Below are 27,481 nucleotides of genomic sequence, written 5' to 3'. Positions count from 1 at the left end.
ACCGGCTGTACATATACCATTATATACAGGAGATCCCCAGGTTATACCGGCTGTACATATATCATTATATACAGGAGATCCCCAGGTTATACCGGCTGTACATATATCATTATATACAGGAGATCCCCAGGTTATACCAGCTGTACATATATCATTATATACAGGAGATCCCCAGGTTATACCGGCTGTACATATATCATTATATACAGGAGATCCCCAGGTTATACCGGCTGTACATATATCATTATATACAGGAGAGCCCAGGTTATACCGGCTGTACATATACCATTATATACAGAAGATCCCCAGGTTATACCGGCTGTACATATACCATTATATACAGGAGATCCCCAGGTTATACCGGCTGTACATATATCATTATATACAGGAGATCCCCAGGTTATACCGGCTGTACATATATCATTATATACAGGAGATCCCCAGGTTATACCGGCTGTACATATATCATTATATACAGGAGATCTCCGGGTTATACCGGCTGTACATATATCATTATATACAGGAGATCCCCAGGTTATACCGGCTGTACATATATCATTATATACAGGAGATCCCCAGGTTATACCGGCTGTACATATATCATTATATACAGGAGATCCCCAGGTTATACCAGCTGTACATATATCATTATATACAGGAGATCCCCAGGTTATACCAGCTGTACATGTATCATTATATACAGGAGATCCCCAGGTTATACCGGCTGTACATATATCATTATATACAGGAGATCCCCAGGTTATACCAGCTGTACATATATCATTATATACAGGAGATCCCCAGGTTATACCGGCTGTACATATATCATTATATACAGGAGATCCCCAGGTTATACCGGCTGTACATATATCATTATATACAGGAGAGCCCAGGTTATACCGGCTGTACATATATCATTATATACAGGAGAGCCCCAGGTTATACCGGCTGTACATATACCATTATATACAGAAGATCCCCAGGTTATACCGGCTGTACATATACCATTATATACAGGAGATCCCCAGGTTATACCGGCTGTACATATATCATTAAATACAGGAGATCCCCAGGTTATACCGGCTGTACATATATCATTATATACAGGAGATCCCCAGGTTATACCGGCTGTACATATATCATTATATACAGGAGATCTCCGGGTTATACCGGCTGTACATATATCATTATATACAGGAGATCCCCAGGTTATACCGGCTGTACATATATCATTATATACAGGAGATCCCCAGGTTATACCGGCTGTACATATATCATTATATACAGGAGATCCCCAGGTTATACCAGCTGTACATATATCATTATATACAGGAGATCCCCAGGTTATACCAGCTGTACATGTATCATTATATACAGGAGATCCCCAGGTTATACCGGCTGTACATATATCATTATATACAGGAGATCCCCAGGTTATACCAGCTGTACATATATCATTATATACAGGAGATCCCCAGGTTATACCGGCTGTACATATATCATTATATACAGGAGATCCCCAGGTTATACCGGCTGTACATATATCATTATATACAGGAGAGCCCAGGTTATACCGGCTGTACATATATCATTATATACAGGAGAGCCCCAGGTTATACCGGCTGTACATATACCATTATATACAGAAGATCCCCAGGTTATACCGGCTGTACATATACCATTATATACAGGAGATCCCCAGGTTATACCGGCTGTACATATATCATTATATACAGGAGATCCCCAGGTTATACCGGCTGTACATATATCATTATATACAGGAGATCTCCGGGTTATACCGGCTGTACATATATCATTATATACAGGAGATCCCCAGGTTATACCGGCTGTACATATATCATTATATACAGGAGATCCCCAGGTTATACCGGCTGTACATATATCATTATATACAGGAGATCCCCAGGTTATACCGGCTGTACATATATCATTATATACAGGAGATCCCCAGGTTATACCGGCTGTACATATATCATTATATACAGGAGATCCCCAGGTTATACCAGCTGTACATGTATCATTATATACAGGAGATCCCCAGGTTATACCGGCTGTACATATATCATTATATACAGGAGATCCCCAGGTTATACCAGCTGTACATATATCATTATATACAGGAGATCCCCAGGTTATATCGGCTGTACATATATCATTACATAGAGGAGATCCCCAGGTTATACCGGCTGTACATATATCATTATATACAGGAGATCCCCAGGTTATACCGGCTGTACATATAACATTATATACAGGAGACCCCCAGGTTATACCAGCTGTACATAAATCACTATATACAGGAGATCCCCAGGTTATACCGGCTGTACATATATCACTATATACAGGAGATCCCCAGGTTATACCGGCTGTACATATATCATTATATACAGGAGATCCCCAGGTTATACCGGCTGTACATATATCATTATATACAGGAGATCCCCAGGTTATACCGGCTGTACATATATCATTATATACAGGAGATCCCCAGGTTATACCGGCTGTACATATATCATTATATACAGGAGATCCCCAGGTTATACCGGCTGTACATGTATAATTATATACAGGAGATCCCCAGGTTATACCGGCTGTACATATATCATTATATACAGGAGACCCCCAGGTTATACCGGCTGTACATATATCATTACATAGAGGAGATCCCCAGGTTATACCAGCTGTACATATATCATTATATACAGGAGATCCCCAGGTTATACCGGCTGTACATATAACATTATATACAGGAGACCCCCAGGTTATACCGGCTGTACATATATCATTATATACAGGAAATCCCCAGGTTATACCGGCTGTACCTATATCATTATATACAGGAGATCCCCAGGTTATACCAGCTGTACATATATCATTATATACAGGAGATCCCCAGGTTATAGCAGCTGTACATATATCATTATATACAGGAGATCCCCAGGTTATACCAGCTGTACATATATCATTATATACAGGAGATCCCCAGGTTATAGCAGCTGTACATATATCATTATATACAGGAGATCCCCAGGTTATACCGGCTGTACATATATCATTATATACAGGAGATCCCCAGGTTATAGCAGCTGTACATATATCATTATATACAGGAGATCCCCAGGTTATACCAGCTGTACATATATCATTATATACAGGAGATCCCCAGGTTATACCAGCTGTACATATATCATTATATACAGGAAATCCCCAGGTTATACCGGCTGTACATATATCATTATATACAGGAGATCCCCAGGTTATACCAGCTGTACATATATCATTATATACAGGAGATCCCCAGGTTATACCGGCTGTACATATATCATTATATACAGGAGATCCCCAGGTTATACCGGCTGTACATATATCATTATATACAGGAGATCCCCACGTTATACCGGCTGTACATATATCATTATATACAGGAGATCCCCAGGTTATAGCGGCTGTACATATATCATTATATACAGGAGATCCCCAGGTTATACCAGCTGTACATATATCATTATATACAGGAGATCCCCAGGTTATACCGGCTGTACATATATCATTATATACAGGAAATCCCCAGGTTATACCGGCTGTACATATATCATTATATACAGGAGATCCCCAGGTTATACCAGCTGTACATATATCATTATATACAGGAGATCCCCAGGTTATACCAGCTGTACATATATCATTATATACAGGAAATCCCCAGGTTATACCGGCTGTACATATATCATTATATACAGGAGATCCCCAGGTTATACCAGCTGTACATATATCATTATATACAGGAGATCCCCAGGTTATACCGGCTGTACATATATCATTATATACAGGAGATCCCCAGGTTATAGCGGCTGTACATATACCATTATATACAGGAGATCCCCAGGTTATACCGGCTGTACATATATCATTATATACAGGAGATCCCCAGGTTATACCGGCTGTACATATATCATTATATACAGGAGATCCCCAGGTTATACCAGCTGTACATATATCATTATATACAGGAGATCCCCAGGTTATACCGGCTGTACATATATCATTATATACAGGAGATCCCCAGGTTATACCGGCTGTACATATATCATTATATACAGGAGATCCCCAGGTTATACCGGCTGTACATATATCATTATATACAGGAGATCCCCAGGTTATACCGGCTGTACATATGTCATTATATACAGGAGATCCCCAGGTTATACCGGCTGTACATATATCATTATATACAGGAGATCCCCAGGTTATACCAGCTGTACATATATCATTATATACAGGAGATCCCCAGGTTATACCGGCTGTACATATATCATTATATACAGGAGATCCCCAGGTTATACCAGCTGTACATATATCAATATATACAGGAGATCCCCAGGTTATACCGGCTGTACATATATCATTATATACAGGAGATACCCAGGTTATACCAGCTGTACATATATCATTATATACAGGAGATCCCCAGGTTATACCAGCTGTACATATATCATTATATACAGGAGATCCCCAGGTTATACCGGCTGTACATATATCATTATATACAGGAGATCCCCAGGTTATACCAGCTGTACATATATCACTATATACAGGAGATCCCCAGGTTATAGCAGCATGGCCCAAATAACTAAAACCAGAGATAGTAAAAAAACACAAAGAAAAAAACAAAGCATAATAAATAAAATATCAAAAAAATCAAAGCACTCAGCGCAGTGTCATTGCTTTAATCCAGATGATTGTTTATAATAATAATCCAGCAAATGTTTCCAGATACAAGATGGTTACAATATTCTATAAATTGTATCACAGTAATGCAGGATTATAGGAGCGGCGCTGCACCCCCACACCCCACACTGCACCTCCACACCAGGCTCACACTATACACCTCCACACCAGGCTCACACTATACACCTCCACACCAGGCTCACACTATACACCTCCACACCAGGCTCACACTATACACCTCCACACCAGGCTCACACTATACACCTCCACACCAGGCTCACACTATACACCTCCACACCAGGCTCACACTATACACCTCCACACCAGGCTCACACTATACACCTCCACACCAGGCTCACACTATACACCTCCACACCACGCTCACACTATACACCTCCACACCACGCTCACACTATACACCTCCACACCAGGCTCACACTATACACCTCCACACCAGGCTCACACTATACACCTCCACACCAGGCTCACACTATACACCTCCACACCAGGCTCACACTATACACCTCCACACCAGGCTCACACTATACACCTCCACACCAGGCTCACACTATACACCTCCACACCAGGCTCACACTATACACCTCCACACCAGGCTCACACTATACACCTCCACACCAGGCTCACACTATACACCTCCACACCAGGCTCACACTATACACCTCCACACCAGGCTCACACTATACACCTCCACACCAGGCTCACACTATACACCTCCACACCACGCTCACACTATACACCTCCACACCAGGCTCACACTATACACCTCCACACCAGGCTCACACTATACACCTCCACACCAGGCTCACACTATACACCTCCACACCAGGCTCACACTATACACCTCCACACCAGGCTCACACTATACACCTCCACACCACGCTCACACTATACACCTCCACACCACGCTCACACTATACACCTCCACACCACGCTCACACTATACACCTCCACACCACGCTCACACTATACACCTCCACACCACGCTCACACTATACACCTCCACACCACGCTCACACTATACACCTCCACACCACGCTCACACTATACACCTCCACACCACGCTCACACTATACACCTCCACACCACGCTCACACTATACACCTCCACACCACGCTCACACTATACACCTCCACACCACGCTCACACTATACACCTCCACACCACGCTCACACTATACACATCCACACCACGCTCACACTATACACATCCACACCACGCTCACACTATACACATCCACACCACGCTCACACTATACACATCCACACCACGCTCACACTATACACCTCCACACCAGGCTCACACTATACACCTCCACACCAGGCTCACACTATACACCTCCACACCAGGCTCACACTATACACCTCCACACCACGCTCACACTATACACCTCCACACCACGCTCACACTATACACCTCCACACCAGTCTCACACTATACACCTCCACACCAGGCTCACACTATACACCTCCACACCAGGCTCACACTATACACCTCCACACCACGCTCACACTATACACCTCCACACCACGCTCACACTATACACATCCACACCACGCTCACACTATACACATCCACACCACGCTCACACTATACACCTCCACACCAGGCTCACACTATACACCTCCACACCAGGCTCACACTATACACCTCCACACCACGCTCACACTATACACCTCCACACCACGCTCACACTATACACCTCCACACCACGCTCACACTATACACCTCCACACCACGCTCACACTATACACCTCCACACCAGGCTCACACTATACACCTCCACACCAGGCTCACACTATACACCTCCACACCAGGCTCACACTATACACCTCCACACCAGGCTCACACTATACACCTCCACACCAGGCTCACACTATACACCTCCACACCAGGCTCACACTATACACCTCCACACCACGCTCACACTATACACCTCCACACCACGCTCACACTATACACCTCCACACCACGCTCACACTATACACCTCCACACCACGCTCACACTATACACCTCCACACCACGCTCACACTATACACCTCCACACCACGCTCACACTATACACCTCCACACCACGCTCACACTATACACCTCCACACCACGCTCACACTATACACCTCCACACCACGCTCACACTATACACCTCCACACCACGCTCACACTATACACCTCCACACCACGCTCACACTATACACATCCACACCACGCTCACACTATACACATCCACATCAGGCTCACACTATACACATCCACACCACGCTCACACTATACACCTCCACACCAGGCTCACACTATACACCTCCACACCAGGCTCACACTATACACCTCCACACCACGCTCACACTATACACATCCACACCACGCTCACACTATACACATCCACATCAGGCTCACACTATACACATCCACACCACGCTCACACTATACACCTCCACACCACGCTCACACTATACACCTCCACACCACGCTCACACTATACACCTCCACACCACGCTCACACTATACACCTCCACACCACGCTCACACTATACACCTCCACACCACGCTCACACTATACACCTCCACACCACGCTCACACTATACACCTCCACACCACGCTCACACTATACACCTCCACACCACGCTCACACTATACACCTCCACACCACGCTCACACTATACACCTCCACACCACGCTCACACTATACACATCCACACCACGCTCACACTATACACATCCACATCAGGCTCACACTATACACATCCACACCACGCTCACACTATACACCTCCACACCAGGCTCACACTATACACCTCCACACCAGGCTCACACTATACACCTCCACACCACGCTCACACTATACACATCCACACCACGCTCACACTATACACATCCACACCACGCTCACACTATACACCTCCACACCAGGCTCACACTATACACCTCCACACCATGCTCACACTATACACCTCCACACCACGCTCACACTATACACCTCCACACCACGCTCACACTATACACCTCCACATCATGCTCACACTATACACCTCCACACCATGCTCACACTATACACCTCCACACCAGGCTTACACTATACAGCTCCACACCAGTCTCACACTATACACCTCCACACCAGGCTCACACTATACACCTCCACACCACGCTCACACTATACACCTCCACACCACGCTCACACTATACACCTCCACACCACGCTCACACTATACACCTCCACACCACGCTCACACTATACACCTCCACACCACGGTCACACTATACACCTCCACACCAGGCTTACACTATACAGCTCCACACCAGTCTCACACTATACACCTCCACACCAGGCTCACACTATACACCTCCACACCAGGCTCACACTATACACCTCCACACCAGGCTTACACTATACAGCTCCACACCAGTCTCACACTATACACCTCCACACCAGGCTCACACTATACACCTCCACACCAGGCTCACACTATACACCTCCACACCAGGCTTACACTATACAGCTCCACACCAGTCTCACACTATACACCTCCACACCAGGCTCACACTATACACCTCCACACCACGCTCACACTATACACCTCCACACCAGGCTCACACTATACACCTCCACACCAGGCTCACACTATACACCTCCACACCAGGCTCACACTATACACCTCCACACCACGCTCACACTATACACCTCCACACCACGCTCACACTATACACCTCCACACCACGCTCACACTATACACCTCCACACCACGCTCACACTATACACCTCCACACCACGCTCACACTATACACCTCCACACCACGCTCACACTATACACCTCCACACCACGCTCACACTATACACCTCCACACCACGCTCACACTATACACCTCCACACCACGCTCACACTATACACCTCCACACCAGGCTCACACTATACACCTCCACACCACGCTCACACTATACACCTCCACACCTGGCTCACACTATACACCTCCACACCACACTCACACTATACACATCCACACCACGCTCACACTATACACCTCCACACCACGCTCACACTATACACCTCCACACCAGGCTCACACTATACACCTCCACACCACGCTCACACTATACACCTCCACACCACGCTCACACTATACACCTCCACACCACGGTCACACTATACACCTCCACACCAGGCTTACACTATACAGCTCCACACCAGTCTCACACTATACACCTCCACACCAGGCTCACACTATACACCTCCACACCAGGCTCACACTATACACCTCCACACCAGGCTTACACTATACAGCTCCACACCAGTCTCACACTATACACCTCCACACCAGGCTCACACTATACACCTCCACACCAGGCTCACACTATACACCTCCACACCAGGCTTACACTATACAGCTCCACACCAGTCTCACACTATACACCTCCACACCAGGCTCACACTATACACCTCCACACCACGCTCACACTATACACCTCCACACCAGGCTCACACTATACACCTCCACACCAGGCTCACACTATACACCTCCACACCAGGCTCACACTATACACCTCCACACCACGCTCACACTATACACCTCCACACCACGCTCACACTATACACCTCCACACCACGCTCACACTATACACCTCCACACCACGCTCACACTATACACCTCCACACCACGCTCACACTATACACCTCCACACCACGCTCACACTATACACCTCCACACCACGCTCACACTATACACCTCCACACCACGCTCACACTATACACCTCCACACCAGGCTCACACTATACACCTCCACACCACGCTCACACTATACACCTCCACACCTGGCTCACACTATACACCTCCACACCACGCTCACACTATACACATCCACACCACGCTCACACTATACACCTCCACACCAGGCTCACACTATACACCTCCACACCCCACACTGCACCCCCACACTACACACCACGCTCATGCTATACATACTTTTCTTTTGGCTCCTTGGTTTTATTCTTGTCCTTATTTTTGCTGTGTATGTGGGAGAGAATATAAAATTATGGATTATTACACATTACCAGATTATTCCCACCCGATCCCTTAGTCCACCTGCTCCCACCACCACACGGCTCTATTACTGCACAGACCGGCCAATGAGGAGCCTGGGAAAGGCTAATAATCCACGTAAATCACCTCACATTATTTCATGTACCTGAAGATGCCGCCTTTTTTCTCCTTCCCTTTGGCCCTGGAATCGTAAGATGCAGCCACATTAGACACAAATACATGCCACAACCATAATAAGGATCACATCCGGGTCAGCGAGGGGTCACATGTGTGTCAGGAGGTGTGGTCTGTACATGAGAATTACATTGGCTTGTTGTGTGCTGGCCCCACCCCTGAGGAGCTGATGCTTGTCTATTTTAGGGATTACTCCCTCTACCTGCTTCTGCCAGCACTACAAGTCCACCTATCCCATTGTTACCACTTTGGAGTAGATTCTTAAAGCGTCAGAACAAAAGGCGAACAAGACAAAAAATGTACAAAACACCACACAAAAGAAGAAAACACCCCAAAAATAGAATTAAATCTAAATATGTTCAAAATAATATAAGAGAAATAACTCAAGCACAACACACTCCGTACCTGAGCTCATCCAGCTCCTCTCTGTATAGACAAATAGAAGAAAAAACTGTAAAGAAATACTAATAAATAATAACAAATGTCATTATTCCCCCCCATTTCACTGAGCACAGAGCACAGCAGTGTGAGGACAACCCTCCTTCCCTATCCTGTGCACAACACTACAATCCTAGAATATAAATCCGTATTTCACAGTCTCTGCAGGGACAAAACCTTATACTGGATGCACAGAACACAGAGCACAGCAGTGTGAGGACACTGCCAGAATATAATAGGTGAAGTTACAATCCTGGAATATAAATCCATATTTCACAGTCCTGCTACTATCATGGCTTCTTCCTGATGAAAGCAGCGCCACCTCTGTGTTATATTGCAGGTCAGAGCTGCAGTACCACACACAGCCTGTGTACAGGGGGCGCTGTTCCTGGTAGAGAGCAGCCATGGAGTGCGGTGCTGGTGGTCCTGGCAGCTCTATGTCCGGGGGGCTCTGGGTTTAGCAGCGTCTTCTGTGTGACCCCTCGTAGCCCTAGGAGAAGTGCGGGGGGACGCGGGGGATTACACAAGGGGCTGCGGCTTCTGTTGTGGTTTGACAATAGATATTTTGGGATACACAAACAGCCCACACACCACATGGCGACAGGCGGGCGAGAAATGCCGACATCTGCTGCAGCCTGCGCCGCCTGTCACCCGCAGGGGGAGAAAGAAACCCCCCTTAATCATGGCTGCCGCACCCCTTACTGGTCCACAACTTATAGGGGTCCTCTGCCACATCCAGATTCTCACCGTCCACTGGATGGCGCTGTCTCATCACTGTAACACGTGTCAATCCAATATACACTATGTGCCCCCTACACTATGGAGCAGATCACATATTATCAGTATGGCCCTGGTGGCCGGAGGTTAGGGTGGAGGAGGGGGCGCCCCCTGCTGGGATATTGAGCATGTTAGATATTATCAGTGTGGCCCTGGTGGCCGGAGGTCAGGGTGGAGGAGGTGGCGCCCCCTGTTAGATATTATCAGTGTGACCCTGGTGGCCGGAGGTCAGGGTGGAGGAGGTGGCGCCCCCTGTTAGATATTATCAGTGTGGCCCTGGTGGCCGGAGGTCAGGGTGGAGGAGGTGGCGCCCCCTGTTAGATATTATCAGTGTGGCCCTGGTGGCCGGAGGTCAGGGTGGAGAGGGCACAGCACACGTCACTTGCCTGGTGACCATCTTGTAGCCATCATTCATCTTGTTCCTCATGTCAGGCCTCTTGCTGATGTGTCAGGGAGGGAAGCAGAGACAAGTCTCGTGATGCTGAGATCCCCTGTACTGCTGGGCCCCGGCCCCCTGCCCTGTGTGACCCCACAATATTTACCTGACGAGCCTCTTACTCTCCTCCTGGCGCTCGTCATCGTGGCTGCAGAGACACAAAGTGTGGCGGGTCATGTGACTGAAGAGGGAGGTATAGAGCAGAGCGGCAGTGTAAAGCACATGGGCAGGACAGCACCGCAGGAAGCAGAGCGGCAGTGTAAAGCACAGGGGCAGGACAGCACCGCAGGGAACAGAGCGGCAGTGTAAAGCACAGGGGAAGGACAGCACAGCAGGGAGCAGAGCGGCAGTGTAAAGCACAGGGGTAGGACAGCACCGCAGGGAGCAGAGCGGCAGTGTAAAGCACAGGGGGAGGACAGCACCGCAGGGAGCAGAGCGGCAGTGTAAAGCACAGGGGTAGGACAGCACCGCAGGGAGCAGAGCGGCAGTGTAAAGCACAGGGGGAGGACAGCACCACAGGAAGCAGAGCGGCAGTGTAAAGCACAGGGGGAGGACAGCACAGCAGGGAGCAGAGCGGCAGTGTAAAGCACAGGGGTAGGACAGCACCGCAGGGAGCAGAGCGGCAGTGTAAAGCACAGGGGCAGGACAGCACCGCAGGGAGCAGAGCGGCAGTGTAAAGCAAAGGGGCAGGACAGCACTACAGGGAGCAGAGCGGCAGTGTAAAGCACAGGGGCAGGACAGCACCGCAGGGAGCAGAGCGGCAGTGTAAAGCACAGGGACAGGACAGCACCGCAGGGAACAGAGCGGCAGTGTAAAGCACAGGGGCAGGACAGCACCGCAGGAAGCAGAGCGGCAGTGTAAAGCACAGGGGCAGGACAGCACCGCAGGAAGCAGAGCGGCAGTGTAAAGCACAGGGGCAGGACAGCACCGCAGGGAACAGAGCGGCAGTGTAAAGCACAGGGGAAGGACAGCACAGCAGGGAGCAGAGCGGCAGTGTAAAGCACAGGGGTAGGACAGCACCGCAGGGAGCAGAGCGGCAGTGTAAAGCACAGGGGGAGGACAGCACCACAGGAAGCAGAGCGGCAGTGTAAAGCACAGGGGGAGGACAGCACCGCAGGGAGCAGAGCGGCAGTGTAAAGCACAGGGGCAGGACAGCACCGCAGGGAGCAGAGCGGCAGTGTAAAGCACAGGGGCAGGACAGCACTACAGGGAGCAGAGCGGCAGTGTAAAGCACAGGGGCAGGACAGCACCGCAGGGAGCAGAGCGGCAGTGTAAAGCACAGGGACAGGACAGCACCGCAGGGAACAGAGCGGCAGTGTAAAGCATGCTCCATACTGTGTCCATCCTGGGGGTCGCTCATACCCCGTACTCTGTCTGTCCTTGTGGTCACCCATGCTCCATACTCAGTCCACCCCGGGGGTCACCTATACCCCATACTCAGTCCATCCTGGTGGTCACCCATGCTCCATACTCAGTCCATCCTGGTGGTCACCCATACCCCATACTCAGTCCATCCTGGTGGTCACCCATAACTCATACTCTGCCCATCTTGGTGGTCACCCATACCCCGTACTGTGTCCATCCTGGTGGTCACCCACACCCCGTACTCCGTCTGTCCTTGTGGTCGCCTATGCTCCATACTCTGTCCTGGTGGTTGTCCATGCTCCATACTCTGTCCATCCTGGTGGTCACCCATGCTCCATACTCTGTCCATCCTGGTGGTCACCCGTGCTCCATACTCTGTCCATCCTGGTGGTCACCCATGCTCCATACTCTGCCCATCTTGGTGGTCACCCATACCCCGTACTGTGTCCATCCTGGGGGTCGCTCATACCCCGTACTCTGTCTGTCCTTGTGGTCACCCATGCTCCATACTCAGTCCACCCCGGGGGTCACCCATACCCCATACTCAGTCCATCCTGGTGGTCACCCATGCTCCATACTCAGTCCACCCCGGGGGTCACCCATACCCCATACTCAGTCCACCCCGGGGGTCACCCATACCCCATACTCAGTCCATCCTGGTGGTCACCCATGCTCCATACTCAGTCCACCCCGGGGGTCACCCATACCCCATACTCAGTCCATCCTGGTGGTCACCCGTGCCCCATACTCAGTCCATCCTGGTGGTCACCCATGCTCCATACTCAGTCCATCCCGGTGGTCACCCATACCCTATACTCAGTCCATCCTGGTGGTCACCCATAACTCATACTCTGCCCATCTTGGTGGACACCCATACCCCATACTCAGTCCACCCCGGGGGTCACCCATACCCCATACTCAGTCCATCCTGGTGGTCACCCATGCTCCATACTCAGTCCACCCCGGGGGTCACCCATACCCCATACTCAGTCCATCCTGGTGGTCACCCGTGCCCCATACTCAGTCCATCCTGGTGGTCACCCATGCTCCATACTCAGTCCATCCCGGTGGTCACCCATACCCTATACTCAGTCCATCCTGGTGGTCACCCATAACTCATACTCTGCCCATCTTGGTGGACACCCATACCCCATACTCTGTCCATCCTGGTGGTCACCCGTGCTCCATACTCTGTCCATCCTGGTGGTCACCCGTGCTCCAAACTCTTTCCAAGCTGGTGGTCACCCATGCTCCATACCCAGTCCATCCTGGTGGTGGCCCATGCTCCATACTCTGTCCATCCTGGTGGTCACCCATGCTCCATACTCTGTCCATCCTGGTGGTCACCCATGCTCCATACTCAGTCCATCCTGGTGGTCTCCCATGCTCCATACTCTGTCCATCCTGGTGGTCACCCATGCTCCATACTCAGTCCATCCTGGTGGTCACCCATGCTCCATACTCTGTCTATCCTGGTGGTCACCCATGCTCCATACTCAGTCTATCCTGGTGGTCACCCGTTCTCCATACTCTGCCCATCCTGGTGGTCACCCGTTCTCCATACTCAGTCCATCCTGGTGGTCACCCATGCTCCATACTCAGTCTATCCTGGTGGTCACCTCTGCTGTAGAACATTCTGGATATTATCTTTGTAGTATTTTGCGCTATAGATGATTATGATTAATTCCCACCCCTGGTTATGCATCAGATCTTCCTCCTGTCACCAGTTAATGAAGAGTTTTGTCTCCTCCGCTCATCCCTGACACCGCTGATCCCCGCTCCCAGCAGCACCCGCCTTATAATCGCATGTGACATGTGTCAGGATGATGGAGCCGCGCGGCTCCTCTACTAATTGCAGTCATTATATTCTACAAGGTTTTCATAAAGCAAAGAGAGAGAGAGAGTTCTGTAACTTTATACACTATCAGGATCCTTAAAGGGGACCTCCATCCAAAAGGAGATCCCGTACACTTACCAGGGTCGGCCATATTGGCTTTCATGTAAGGAAAGGGTCAGGAGTGTCTGATATGTAGCAGCGTTTTATAGGAGCAGGAACCTGCCTTTGTACAATAACTGGTAAAGAAACACTGATATAATCATCGTTTAATAGATATGCAAATCAATTGCACAGGGGGTGGGGCCTAACTTGACTGATAACCCTAAAGTCACCCTGAATGCCGCCCCTGTATCTGTGACTTATTCCTCCTATACATTCCAGCTGCCTGTGTCCAAATTATGCTCCGCCCCTGGTGCACTTACAGACTGATTTGCAAGTTCATTAACAGCCGATTATCTCAGTATTTCCTTTACGGTTTGTGATGGCTCTGTGGGTGCAGTGGGGGGCACAGCTAGCTCTGTGGGTGCAGCGGGGGCACGGCTGGCTCTGTGGATGCAGCGGGGGCACGGCTGGCTCTGTGGCTGCAGCGGGGGCACGGCTGGCTCTGTGGCTGCAGCGGGGGCACGGCTGGCTCTGTGGGTGCAGCGGGGGCACGGCTGGCTCTGTGGGTGCAGCGGGGGCACGGCTGGCTCTGTGGGTGCAGCGGGGGCACGGCTGGCTCTGTGGGTGCAGCGGGGCACGGATGGCTCTGTGGGTGCAGCGGGGGCACGGCTGGCTCTGTGGGTGCAGCGGGGGCACGGCTGGCTCTGTGGGTGCAGCGGGGCACAGATGGCTCTGTGGCTGCAGCGGGGGCACGGCTGGCTCTGTGGCTGCAGCGGGGGCACGGCTGGCTCTGTGGGTGCAGCGGGGGCACGGCTGGCTCTGTGGGTGCAGCGGGGGCACGGCTGGCTCTGTGGGTGCAGCGGGGGCACGGCTGGCTCTGTGGGTGCAGCGGGGGCACGGCTGGCTCTGTGGGTGCAGCGGGGGCACGGCTGGCTCTGTGGGTGCAGCGGGGGCACGGCTGGCTCTGTGGGTGCAGCGGGGGCACGGCTGGCTCTGTGGGTGCAGCGGGGGCACGGCTGGCTCTGTGGGTGCAGCGGGGGCACAGATGGCTCTGTGGGTGCAGCGGGGGCACAGATGGCTCTGTGGGTGCAGCGGGGGCACAGATGGCTCTGTGGGTGCAGCGGGGGCACAGATGGCTCTGTGGGTGCAGCGGGGGCACAGATGGCTCTGTGGGTGCAGCGGGGGCACAGATGGCTCTGTGGGTGCAGCGGGGGCACAGATGGCTCTGTGGGTGCAGCGGGGGCACAGATGGCTCTGTGGGTGCAGCGGGGGCACAGATGGCTCTGTGGGTGCAGCGGGGGCACAGATGGCTCTGTGGGTGCAGCGGGGGCACAGATGGCTCTGTGGGTGCAGCGGGGGCACAGATGGCTCTGTGGGTGCAGCGGGGGCACAGATGGCTCTGTGGGTGCAGCGGGGGCACAGATGGCTCTGTGGGTGCAGCGGGGGCACAGATGGCTCTGTGGGTGCAGCGGGGGCACAGATGGCTCTGTGGGTGCAGCGGGGGCACAGATGGCTCTGTGGGTGCAGCGGGGGCACGGCTGGCTCTGTGGGTGCAGCGGGGGCACAGATGGCTCTGTGGGTGCAGCGGGGGCACAGATGGCTCTGTGGGTGCAGCGGGGGCACAGATGGCTCTGTGGGTGCAGCGGGGGCACAGATGGCTCTGTGGGTGCAGCGGGGGCACAGATGGCTCTGTGGGTGCAGCGGGGGCACAGATGGCTCTGTGGGTGCAGCGGGGGCACAGATGGCTCTGTGGGTGCAGCGGGGGCACGGCTGGCTCTGTGGGTGCAGCGGGGGCACGGCTGGCTCTGTGGGTGCAGCGGGGGCACGGCTGGCTCTGTGGGTGCAGCGGGGGCACGGCTGGCTCTGTGGGTGCAGCGGGGGCACGGCTGGCTCTGTGGGTGCAGCGGGGGCACGGCTGGCTCTGTGGGTGCAGCGGGGGCACGGCTGGCTCTGTGGGTGCAGCGGGGGCACGGCTGGCTCTGTGGGTGCAGCGGGGGCACGGCTGGCTCTGTGGGTGCAGCGGGGGCACGGCTGGCTCTGTGGGTGCAGCGGGGGCACGGCTGGCTCTGTGGGTGCAGCGGGGGCACGGCTGGCTCTGTGGGTGCAGCGGGGGCACGGCTGGCTCTGTGGGTGCAGCGGGGGCACGGCTGGCTCTGTGGGTGCAGCGGGGGCACGGCTGGCTCTGTGGGTGCAGCGGGGGCACGGCTGGCTCTGTGGGTGCAGCGGGGGCACGGCTGGCTCTGTGGGTGCAGCGGGGGCACGGCTGGCTCTGTGGGTGCAGCGGGGGCACAGATGGCTCTGTGGGTGCAGCGGGGGCACAGATGGCTCTGTGGGTGCAGCGGGGGCACAGATGGCTCTGTGGGTGCAGCGGGGGCACAGATGGCTCTGTGGGTGCAGCGGGGGCACAGATGGCTCTGTGGGTGCAGCGGGGGCACAGATGGCTCTGTGGGTGCAGCGGGGGCACAGATGGCTCTGTGGGTGCAGCGGGGGCACAGATGGCTCTGTGGGTGCAGCGGGGGCACAGATGGCTCTGTGGGTGCAGCGGGGGCACAGATGGCTCTGTGGGTGCAGCGGGGGCACAGATGGCTCTGTGGGTGCAGCGGGGGCACGGCTGGCTCTGTGGCTGCAGCGGGGGCACGGCTGGCTCTGTGGGTGCAGCGGGTGCACGGCTGGCTCTGTGGGTGCAGCGGGGGCACGGCTGGCTCTGTGGGTGCAGCGGGGGCACGGCTGGCTCTGTGGGTGCAGCGGGGGCACGGCTGGCTCTGTGGGTGCAGCGGGGGCACGGCTGGCTCTGTGGGTGCAGCGGGGGCACGGCTGGCTCTGTGGGTGCAGCGGGGGCACAGATGGCTCTGTGGGTGCAGCGGGGGCACAGATGGCTCTGTGGGTGCAGCGGGGGCACAGATGGCTCTGTGGGTGCAGCGGGGGCACAGATGGCTCTGTGGGTGCAGCGGGGGCACAGATGGCTCTGTGGGTGCAGCGGGGGCACAGATGGCTCTGTGGGTGCAGCGGGGGCACAGATGGCTCTGTGGGTGCAGCGGGGGCACAGATGGCTCTGTGGGTGCAGCGGGGGCACAGATGGCTCTGTGGGTGCAGCGGGGGCACAGATGGCTCTGTGGGTGCAGCGGGGGCACAGATGGCTCTGTGGGTGCAGCGGGGGCACAGATGGCTCTGTGGGTGCAGCGGGGGCACAGATGGCTCTGTGGGTGCAGCGGGGGCACAGATGGCTCTGTGGGTGCAGCGGGGGCACAGATGGCTCTGTGGGTGCAGCGGGGGCACAGATGGCTCTGTGGGTGCAGCGGGGGCACAGATGGCTCTGTGGGTGCAGCGGGGCACAGATGGCTCTGTGGGTGCAGCGGGGGCACAGATGGCTCTGTGGGTGCAGCGGGGGCACAGATGGCTCTGTGGGTGCAGCGGGGCACAGATGGCTCTGTGGGTGCAGCGGGGGCACAGATGGCTCTGTGGGTGCGGTGGGTGCAGCGGGGCACAGCTGTGACAGAGTAGTCAGGTGGGTGTTACCTAACCTGCAGGAGTCTGGGCTGCACTGACCACACACATCGCTGCCTCCATCTAGTGGCAGGTGAAAGGAAGTGCAGGCAGTGCAGATAGAGTGATATAAGATAGCGGGGAGACAATGTATGACTAAGATTCCAGGAAAGCTGGGTGATGACTGGCAGCGTTATTGGTTATTGCAGTCAGATATTTAACTACATAAAAGAAAAGGAATTGAGGAGAAGATTGTAATATAGATATAAGCACACAGGGGCTCCCCAACACAGCACACAGGGGCTCCCCTAGCACAGCACACAGGGGCTCCCCTAGCACAGCACACAGGGGCTCCCCAACACAGCACACAGGGGCTCCCCAACACTACATGCCACAGGGGCTCCCCAACACTACATGCCACAGGGGCTCCCCAACACAGCACACATGGGCTCCCCAACACAGCACACAAGGGCTCCCCAACACAGCACACAGGGGCTCCCCAACACTACATGCCACAGGGGCTCCCCAACACAGCACACAGGGGCTCCCCAACACAGCACACAGGGGCTCCCCTAGCACAGCACACAGGGGCTCCCCAACACAGCACACAGGGGCTCCCCTAGCACAGCACACAGGGGCTCCCCTAGCACAGCACACAGGGGCTCCCCAACACTACATGCCACAGGGGCTCCCCAACACAGCACACATGGGCTCCCCAACACTACATGCCACAGGGGCTCCCCAACACTACATGCCACAGGGGCTCCCCAACACAGCACACAGGGGCTCCCCCAGCACAGCACACAGGGGCTCCCCTAGCACAGCACACAGGGGCTCCCCTAGCACACAGGGTATATCAGCCTCTACCTGGACAGCAGGGAGCACTGACTGTTATTATCTCCCTCTCCCCCATCGTCTTCACTGTTATAATGCCCCCCATCATCTTCATCCCTGAGGGCAGGAACACAAGGCTTAGATACATCAGCATGAGGCAGTATCACACATCATAGATACATCAGAACACAGTATCACATACAATAGACCTGGACACAATAATAAGTTAGATAAGGTAACTCCTAGTATCACACGTACTGGGCTTAGATAAAGTGCAGTATACAGTATCACATTTGATGGGCTTAGATACATCTGCTCATAATACTATATATAAAGCATTTAGCAGCTTATAACATGTGTCCCAGATGATGTCCGCTGGGCCTCCTGCTACCGGATAGGACTCGTCCTCTGGTGGATGTCCGGGCTTCTCCAGGAGCACCCCCCGGCTCTGGCCTCTTACACCCCCCAGCGCTCCCGGCTGTACCCCACCATCTGGTGCACAGCGCTGTGACTCCAGGGACAGATGACTCCATAACCCAAGTTTTGGAGGCTTGGACCAAGCAGAACACTTTTACATCCCACTAGAAGCTTTCCAGGCACCGGGAGACACGGAATGTTATCCGGGTTATTTGGAACAATCCATTAGCGCAGGAATATCTGTTTCGTTCGAGGATGTTCAGCAATTGACCCATTGGGGCTCATTTACTAAGGGTCCACGGAGCGCACTATCGTCGGATATTCTGACGATTTCCGATTTGCGCCTCATTTAACATGGGATTGTGTCGCACGCGATTGAATTTTGAATGAAGGTCAGGGTTAGTATAACCCATAGGACGCGCGTCCCCAAATCTGAGCGATCACCAATGGAATCCTATATATGTGTCTGACAACATCACAAGCTGAGACCACGTCATGTATTGGGGCGTCCTGGAGTATATATATATATATATATACAGTATACGTGTCTTTTATATATTCATACCAGTTTTATCTGAGAGTTTGGCCTTCACTTGTATCTTTTACGTGTTCTATGTTTTCCATGTTATTATGTACTTTGTTATATATAGAACTTTGATCGGCTTAGATACCTGGCTGCAGGGGGCAGTATCCCACACAGGAAGCAGCAGAAAGTATCACACAGCTTAGATACATTGGTGCTGTAGGCAGTCCAGGCTGTAAGCTCCTGGGACCAGGCCTGGGATGATGGATGCAGCGCCCCGGTTGCCCTCTGGGCTGGCGCTGTGCCCTGCACCTGTAACCCTTTCCTCGCCAGGTAATGACCCCGCTGGTCGCCTTCCAGCCGCATCCTCCTGCACATTACAGTCTATTAGAGGAGACTTATTATCTCTGATCGGATTATCTCACCCCCACAGATGACATTACACATTATATAACCTCATTATGGATAAGGAGTCACTCTATGATCTCATCTCATCTTCCCTCCGCGAGCTCCTCCAGCTCCGGCTCCTCCGGCTCCGGCTCTCTGGATGCTGACTATAGTGTAAAGCGTGAACCACGACCGCCGTGCTTTACACTGCAGGCTGCATTCATGCTCATTGGAAAGAGTTGGTCTGGTGGGAGTCCAGACTGATACATTGTAGCAAACTTGCAGACTGCTTGTCCTCCTGTACTGCTGAGATGAGAGCAGCTTGAGTCATGTACAGGCTGATACATTGTAACAAACCCTTTAGATAACCAATCCTGCCCCAGGTGAGAAATGGGTTAATGAGAGATGAGATACATTGTAGCAAGCCCTATAACCCTGCTCTTGGGAAGTAGAAACAGTTGTATCCAATCTAGACAATGCTCTGTAGACTCCTGACTGATACATTATGTTAAAAATCAGTGAGATCTCACAGAGCATTGTCCAGACTGCATACAGTTGTCTCCCCAGTTTCCAGTAGCGCTGCCCCATGTCTAGTTTGTTACACGTCTGCAGTCCAGACTGTTTAGCTCACAGAGCATTGTCCAGACTGGATACAATCACCTCTGCTTCTCAGCTGAGGGCAGGACCAGTTCTGGAGCTGGGTGCGTGATCCGGATGTGTCCTATAAGTGGTGGAGTGAGGTGTAGGGCCCGGAGCCCGGGCTGAGTGCTGGGGGCATCCGTCTGTCCTCCGCCTGCAGCCGCCTCCATGTATCACTGCCAGCGCCCGCCGCCAGCTATCAATCCTCCGGCCTCCAGGCTGTGAATCACACTGCACAGGAGGTGTCAGGGGATATAGTCCCTGGTGGTCAGGGGGATATCCTACCAGGCCAGTCCTGGATCACCGGAGGCCATGACAGGTCACAAACCCTCACACTAGGAAAGATGAAGAACTGCAGCCAGTGCTGGGGATTGTGTCTGGAGATATAGATATTCCAGGATTGTAACTACAATGTGTGTCCTCACACTGCTGTGCTCTGTGCTCCCATCTCCTCTGAGTAAAAGATGTAGTAGGCATCTTTTACTCAGAGGAGATGGGAGCACGTCTCCAAGTGCACTGGAGGTGTGTTCTCACACTGCTGTGTTCTGTGCTCTCTGCAACGAGTGTTATATATTGTCCGTGGAGAGATGTGTAATTATACAATAGTGTATGTTGTTAGTAGCAGCAGGACTGTGATATCTCTTTATATACCAGGATTGTAGCTCCTGCAATTGTATTGGCATGGCCTCACACTGATTTACTCTGTGCTCTCTGCAGTCTGTGCACAGCAGTGTGAGGTCTGATTACATATCTCTCCAGGGATAATACATAACACTGGCTGCAGAGAGCACAGAGCACAGCAGTGTGAGGTCTGATTACACATCTCTCCAGGGACAATACATAACACTGGCTGCAGAGAGCACAGAGCACAGCAGTGCGAGGTCTGATTACACATCTCTCCAGGGACAATACATAACACTGGCTGCAGAGAGCACAGAGCACAGCAGTGCGAGGTCTGATTACACATCTCTCCAGGGACAATACATAACACTGGCTGCAGAGAGCACAGAGCACAGCAGTGTGAGGTATGGTTACACATCTCTCCAGGGACAATACATAACACTGGCTGCAGAGAGCACAGAGCACAGCAGTGTGAGGTCTGATTTCACATCTCTCCAGGGATAATACATATCACTGGTTGCAGAGAGCACAGAGCACAGCAGTGTGAGGTCTGATTACACATCTCTCCAGGGACAATACATAACACTGGCTGCAGAGAGCACAGAGCACAGCAGTGTGAGGTCTGATTACACATCTCTCCAGGGACAATACATAACAACTGAGTACATTAGCGGCCACTCAGGGGGAAGGTGCTGTGTCAGGGCCGAGCAGTGTGAAACCAAACCCTGAGTGTAAATCTTCAATCCTGAATATACATTTAATATATGCATTTATATAAAGCAAATCCAATATGAATCCATACTTCACAGTCCTGCTTCTACTAACAAGATACACAGCGGTATGATTACACCGCTCTCCAGGGACAATATTGAACACTGGCTCCAGAGAGCACAGAACACAGCAGTGTGAGGACACATCCCTAGTGCATATGTATTTATGTTTCATAAATACAGATATCACAGTCCTGCTGCTACTAACAACATACGCAGCAGTATGATCGCACATCTCTCGAGAGACAATAATGAACACAGACTGCAGAGAGCACAGAGTAAATCAGTGTGAGGCCATGCCAATACAATTGCAGGAGCTACAATCCTGGTATATAAAGAGATATCACAGTCCTGCTGCTACTAACAACATACACTATTGTATAATTACACATCTCTCCACAGACAATATATAACACTCGTTGCAGAGAGCACAGAACACAGCAGTGTGAGAACACACCTCCAGTGCACTTGGAGACGCTACTGCATCCAGGAATATGAAATGTAGTGAGCACAGAGCACAGCAGTGTGAGGTCTGATTACACATCTCTCCAGGGACAGTACATAACACTGGCTGCAGAGAGCACAGAGCACAGCAGTGTGAGGTCTGATTACACATCTCTCCAGGGACAGTACATAACACTGGCTGCAGAGAGCACAGAGCACAGCAGTGTGAGGTCTGATTACACATCTCTCCAGGGACAGTACATAACACTGGCTGCAGAGAGCACAGAGCACAGCAGTGTGAGGTATGATTACACATCTCTCCAGGGACAATACATAACACTGGCTGCAGAGAGCACAGAGCACAGCAGTGTGAGGTCTGATTACACATCTCTCCAGGGACAATACATAACACTGGCTGCAGAGAGCACAGAGCACAGCAGTGTGAGGTCTGATTACACATCTCTCCAGGGACAATACATAACACTGGCTGCAGAGAGCACAGAGCACAGCAGTGTGAGGTCTGATTACATAACACTGGCTGCAGTCTGTGTGGTCACACCCGCTGACTGTCTCCTTTATCCTTATATTCCTTCTGTCTGCAGCGCTGGTGCAGAGGACGCCACGTGTTTGGGCTTTGATAGTCACACAGTGAGTAGTCGCTGACGGCCGCTGTGTCTCGGTGTCGCAGTGACGGCCGCGCTCCCTTTGATTCCTGTTCCCTGTCAGTCGCGGGTGATTATCACTCAGTCAGATCAGAGGGTCCACGCCTGACCCTCACCCACCCGGGGACGGGGACATGAAAGTCTGGGGAATGAGATGCTAATTGTGGGGCAGAGATGAAACATATGACAGGAGAAGGCGGCAGACGTCCCGCGCCATGAATTATACATGAAAGTTTACAGAAAATATTAATATCCAAGCGAGAACATTTCACTGTATAGAAAATACCACTATAACTCCCAATCTCCATGGAGGCGTCCCTGAGATCAGACACATGGATGCGAACATGCCCCATCCTGCACCATAAGAGATCATAGTCTAGGACACTGATTCTGGTGTCATTGTAAAGATGAGAGCCCAGTGCATGTGTGTGCTATGGAGGATGGGAATGTCCTGTCCGGATTCAGTTCCCATAAGTACATTTGTTATAGGCAGTCTCATCTTTAAAATAACACCAGGCACATGGTTGTAGGTGCTATAAACCCAGGAGTGAGGTTCCTACCAAACGCATCAAAAATGAAACCTGTGAAGCTGGACTTCCTCCTTGAGCCTAGAGAAGAAGACGAGACGTATCGGGGTGTCCTAAAGAGCCAGTGAGATGAGTGATCAGCATGACTGGAGCAGCCCACTCCGTGTATGGAGGGAGACCAGGAGGCCTCCATGGTCCCCATGATGGATGAGTGAGTGTGGTGGAGGCCATTACCTTCTGAAGGCCCGCTCTCCTGAGTGCAGGCTCTGGTGGGACCTTCCCGGGGACACGGCTGAGTTATGGCTCTGCCCAGACAACAAGCTGTCCGTCTCCAGGTGGAAGTTACTGTCCACTTCACTTCTCATGTGGGAGTTGTCCAGAAATTCGCCGTCATTCCAAGCGCCCACCGACCCGTCCATAGTCTGGTAGCGGATCTCGATGCTGACGCTGGTCTGAAACACAGGAAGAAAATCAGATGTGAGAGAAAATTGTGGGCAGGACATTAATTATCTCCATAAATGCCCCAGAGAGACCTCCGACCCCGGGGTATATCAATATGTCCCCATAAGTGCGAGACCTGGAGTCCCCTCATGATTGGAGCCTTAGTGACCTCATAGGTGGTAGTTACAGAGGGAGTTCTCCTATAAATGTGGGGACACACAGACTGCTGAATCATCATGAAGGTCAGAGGTTAAGTCCTGACCTGAGATCTGGACAGGACCAGGTAAAATTTATCCAAGGGGGTGGAACCTTCTTTATCTTCTGAGGTCCAGTACTACACTCCAGAGGTAGAGTATTAGGGATGTGTACAGTGATTGTATACCAGCCGCTAGGGTGGATGGGGTCACGGAGGAATAACCTCCTATCATCTTCAGGAGTTGAGTCTGTCCCTACTGTGGGATGTGATCCTATATATAGTACTGAGTAAGACCTTGGGTCCACCGTGGGATCCTCTGATGCTCCGGTGGGCCCGTCCCACGCTTAGTGCATAAACTGAGGAATTGAGTCTGTCAGGAGGTATGCTCCCTACCCTGGGACTTGATCCTATCTACACCCTCTTTTCTTTGGGTATCTCTGGGGTCTACTACTGGGTAGGAGCCTGAGTCCCCCTTAGGATTCTTTGATTGGCCTGTCCCCCTTGGGATCCTCTGATGGGCTTGTCCCCCTTGGGATCCTCTGATGGGACTGTCCCCCTTGGGATCCTCTGATGGGACTGTCCCCCTTGGGATCCTCTGATGGGACTGTCCCACTTAGGATCCTCTGATGGGACTGTCCCCCCTAGGACCCTCTGATGGGCCTGTCCCCCCTAGGACCCTCTGATGGGCCTGTCCCCCTAGGACCCTCTGATGGGCCTGTCCCCCCTAGGACCCTCTGATGGGCCTGTCCCCCCTAGGACCCTCTGATGGGCCTGTCCCCCCTAGGACCCTCTGATGGGCCTGTCCCCCCTAGGACCCTCTGATGGGCCTGTCCCCCCTAGGACCCTCTGATGGGCCTGTCCCCTCTAGGACCCTCTGATGGGCCTGTCCCCCCTAGGACCCTCTGATGGGCCTGTCCCCCCTAGGACCCTCTGATGGGCCTGTCCCCCCTAGGACCCTCTGATGGGACTGTCCCCCCTAGGACCCTCTGATGGGACTGTCCCCCCTAGGATCCTCTGATGGGCCTGTCCCCCTTAGGATCCTCTGATGGGACTGTCCCCCTTAGGATCCTCTGATGGGACTGTCCCCCTTAGGATCCTCTGATGGGCCTGTTACCCCTAGGATCCTCTGATGGGACTGTCCCCCTTAGGATCCTGTGATGGGCCTGTCCCCCTTAGGATCCTGTGATGGGCCTGTCCCCCTTAGGATCCTCTGATGGGCCTGTCCCCCTTAGGATCCTCTGATGGGCCTGTCCCACACTTACAGAGGACGTTCCTGATACATGGGTGTCCTGCCCCTGTAATCATGTGACTAGAGATCTACCACAGGAACTAGGAATATCTGTCAGACACGGAACCTTCCAGAAATGTCCGCCAGTATGGATTTACATAAACCCCGCCCTCGGAATTGAAACACTTGCTAGAAACAACGTCCGGCTTGTGGTTACTAAACGGAAACACTTCAACTTTTACATTTAAATTCTACATAATGAAATTTTTTTGTCCAGGAAACTGCAGCAAAATCTGGGCCTAGTATCCAGGCGGAGGGTCCCAGCGGCTGTAGACCCCCATATACCCCCATACACCCCATACACCCCCGTACACACTAATCACAGAGGGAACAATGGTCAAGATTGCATTTTATTTTATTGTTTTTAGTTCTAACTTTAGTATTTTTGTTACTATAGAAACATGAAAAAGATGTAATTATGGTCCAAAAATAATCCGTCCCCTGGAGAAGTAACAGCAAAAATGTCTCCTATTAAATGCTTCAAGCAGAAGTATCACACAGGATAGGATTAGATACAGCAGACAGTATCACACAGGATAGGATTAGATACACAGCTCAGCAGACTGTATCATACAGGATAGGATTAGATACACAGCTCAGCAGTATCACAAAGGAGAGGATTAGATACACAACTCAGCAGACTGTATCACACAGGATAGGATTAGATACACAGCTCAGCAGACAGTATCACACAGGATAGGATTAGATACACGGCTCCACGGTGCTTATACACTTGCACTGCAGTGACCTCTTCGCCCAGATTCCCGGAGATGACTTGGCCGAACATAAGACGTTTTTCAAAGTTTACACAGAACAATGGAAGAAAAGACGTTCTGCAGGAAATATCCTCTGCCACCACGGGAAAAGAATCGGAGATAGGTTACTATGGAAACCCCAAAATTTAATTGGATAGAACTTTACACATTGGGGCAGATTTACTTACCCGGTCCATTCGCGATCCAGCGGCGCGTTCTCTGCGGTGGATTCGGGTCCAGCCGGGATTCACTAAGGCAGTTCCTCCGACGTCCACCAGGTGGCGCTGCTGCGCTGAAGAGCATCGGAACGCACTGGAGTTCACCGTCCTATTCCTGGTGAAAGGTAAGTGCGTGCCGAGCGACACTTTTTTTTTTAAAATGCGGTGGTTTTTCCGAATCCATCGGGTTTTCGCTCGGCCACGCCCCCTATTTCCGTCGCGTGCATGCCAGCGCCGATGCGCCACAATCCGTTTGCGTGCGCCAAAATCCCGGGGCAATTCAGGGAAAATCGGAAATATTCGGGTAACGCATCGGGAAAACGCGAATCAGGCCCTTAGTAAATGAC

The 27,481-nt window shown here is 52.2% G+C and overlaps 1 protein-coding gene and 1 long non-coding RNA gene across 19 annotated transcripts in view; both read right to left on the bottom strand.

Moving 5' to 3' along the window:
• The window catches only part of OTOF (otoferlin), a 210,497-nt gene that overhangs the window by 76,753 nt on the left and 106,263 nt on the right, over positions 1-27,481 (bottom strand). For 16 of the 18 annotated variants that reach the window (XM_072131852.1, XM_072131853.1, XM_072131838.1 and 13 more), the window contains one exon: positions 24,471-24,688. In XM_072131852.1, the coding sequence (XP_071987953.1) occupies positions 24,471-24,688 (218 nt within the window). Of the gene's footprint in view, positions 1-9,722; positions 9,765-9,945; positions 9,982-10,379; positions 10,398-24,470; positions 24,689-27,481 lie in introns of those variants that run through there. The other 2 variants (XM_072131854.1, XM_072131855.1) reach the window with 2 other exon arrangements.
• Positions 11,576-19,365, bottom strand: LOC140108578 (uncharacterized). Its single transcript, XR_011851133.1, has 3 exons — positions 19,280-19,365; positions 11,732-11,773; positions 11,576-11,629 (listed from the first exon to the last, which is right to left on the bottom strand). It is a non-coding gene; the product is annotated as an uncharacterized lncRNA (long non-coding RNA).

The sequence above is a fragment of the Engystomops pustulosus genome, unplaced genomic scaffold (assembly GCF_040894005.1).
Source record: "Engystomops pustulosus unplaced genomic scaffold, aEngPut4.maternal MAT_SCAFFOLD_154, whole genome shotgun sequence".
NCBI lineage: Eukaryota > Metazoa > Chordata > Amphibia > Anura > Leptodactylidae > Engystomops > Engystomops pustulosus.
Note: the sequence above shows the minus strand (reverse complement) of the source record. Positions and strands in the feature narration are given on the sequence as shown.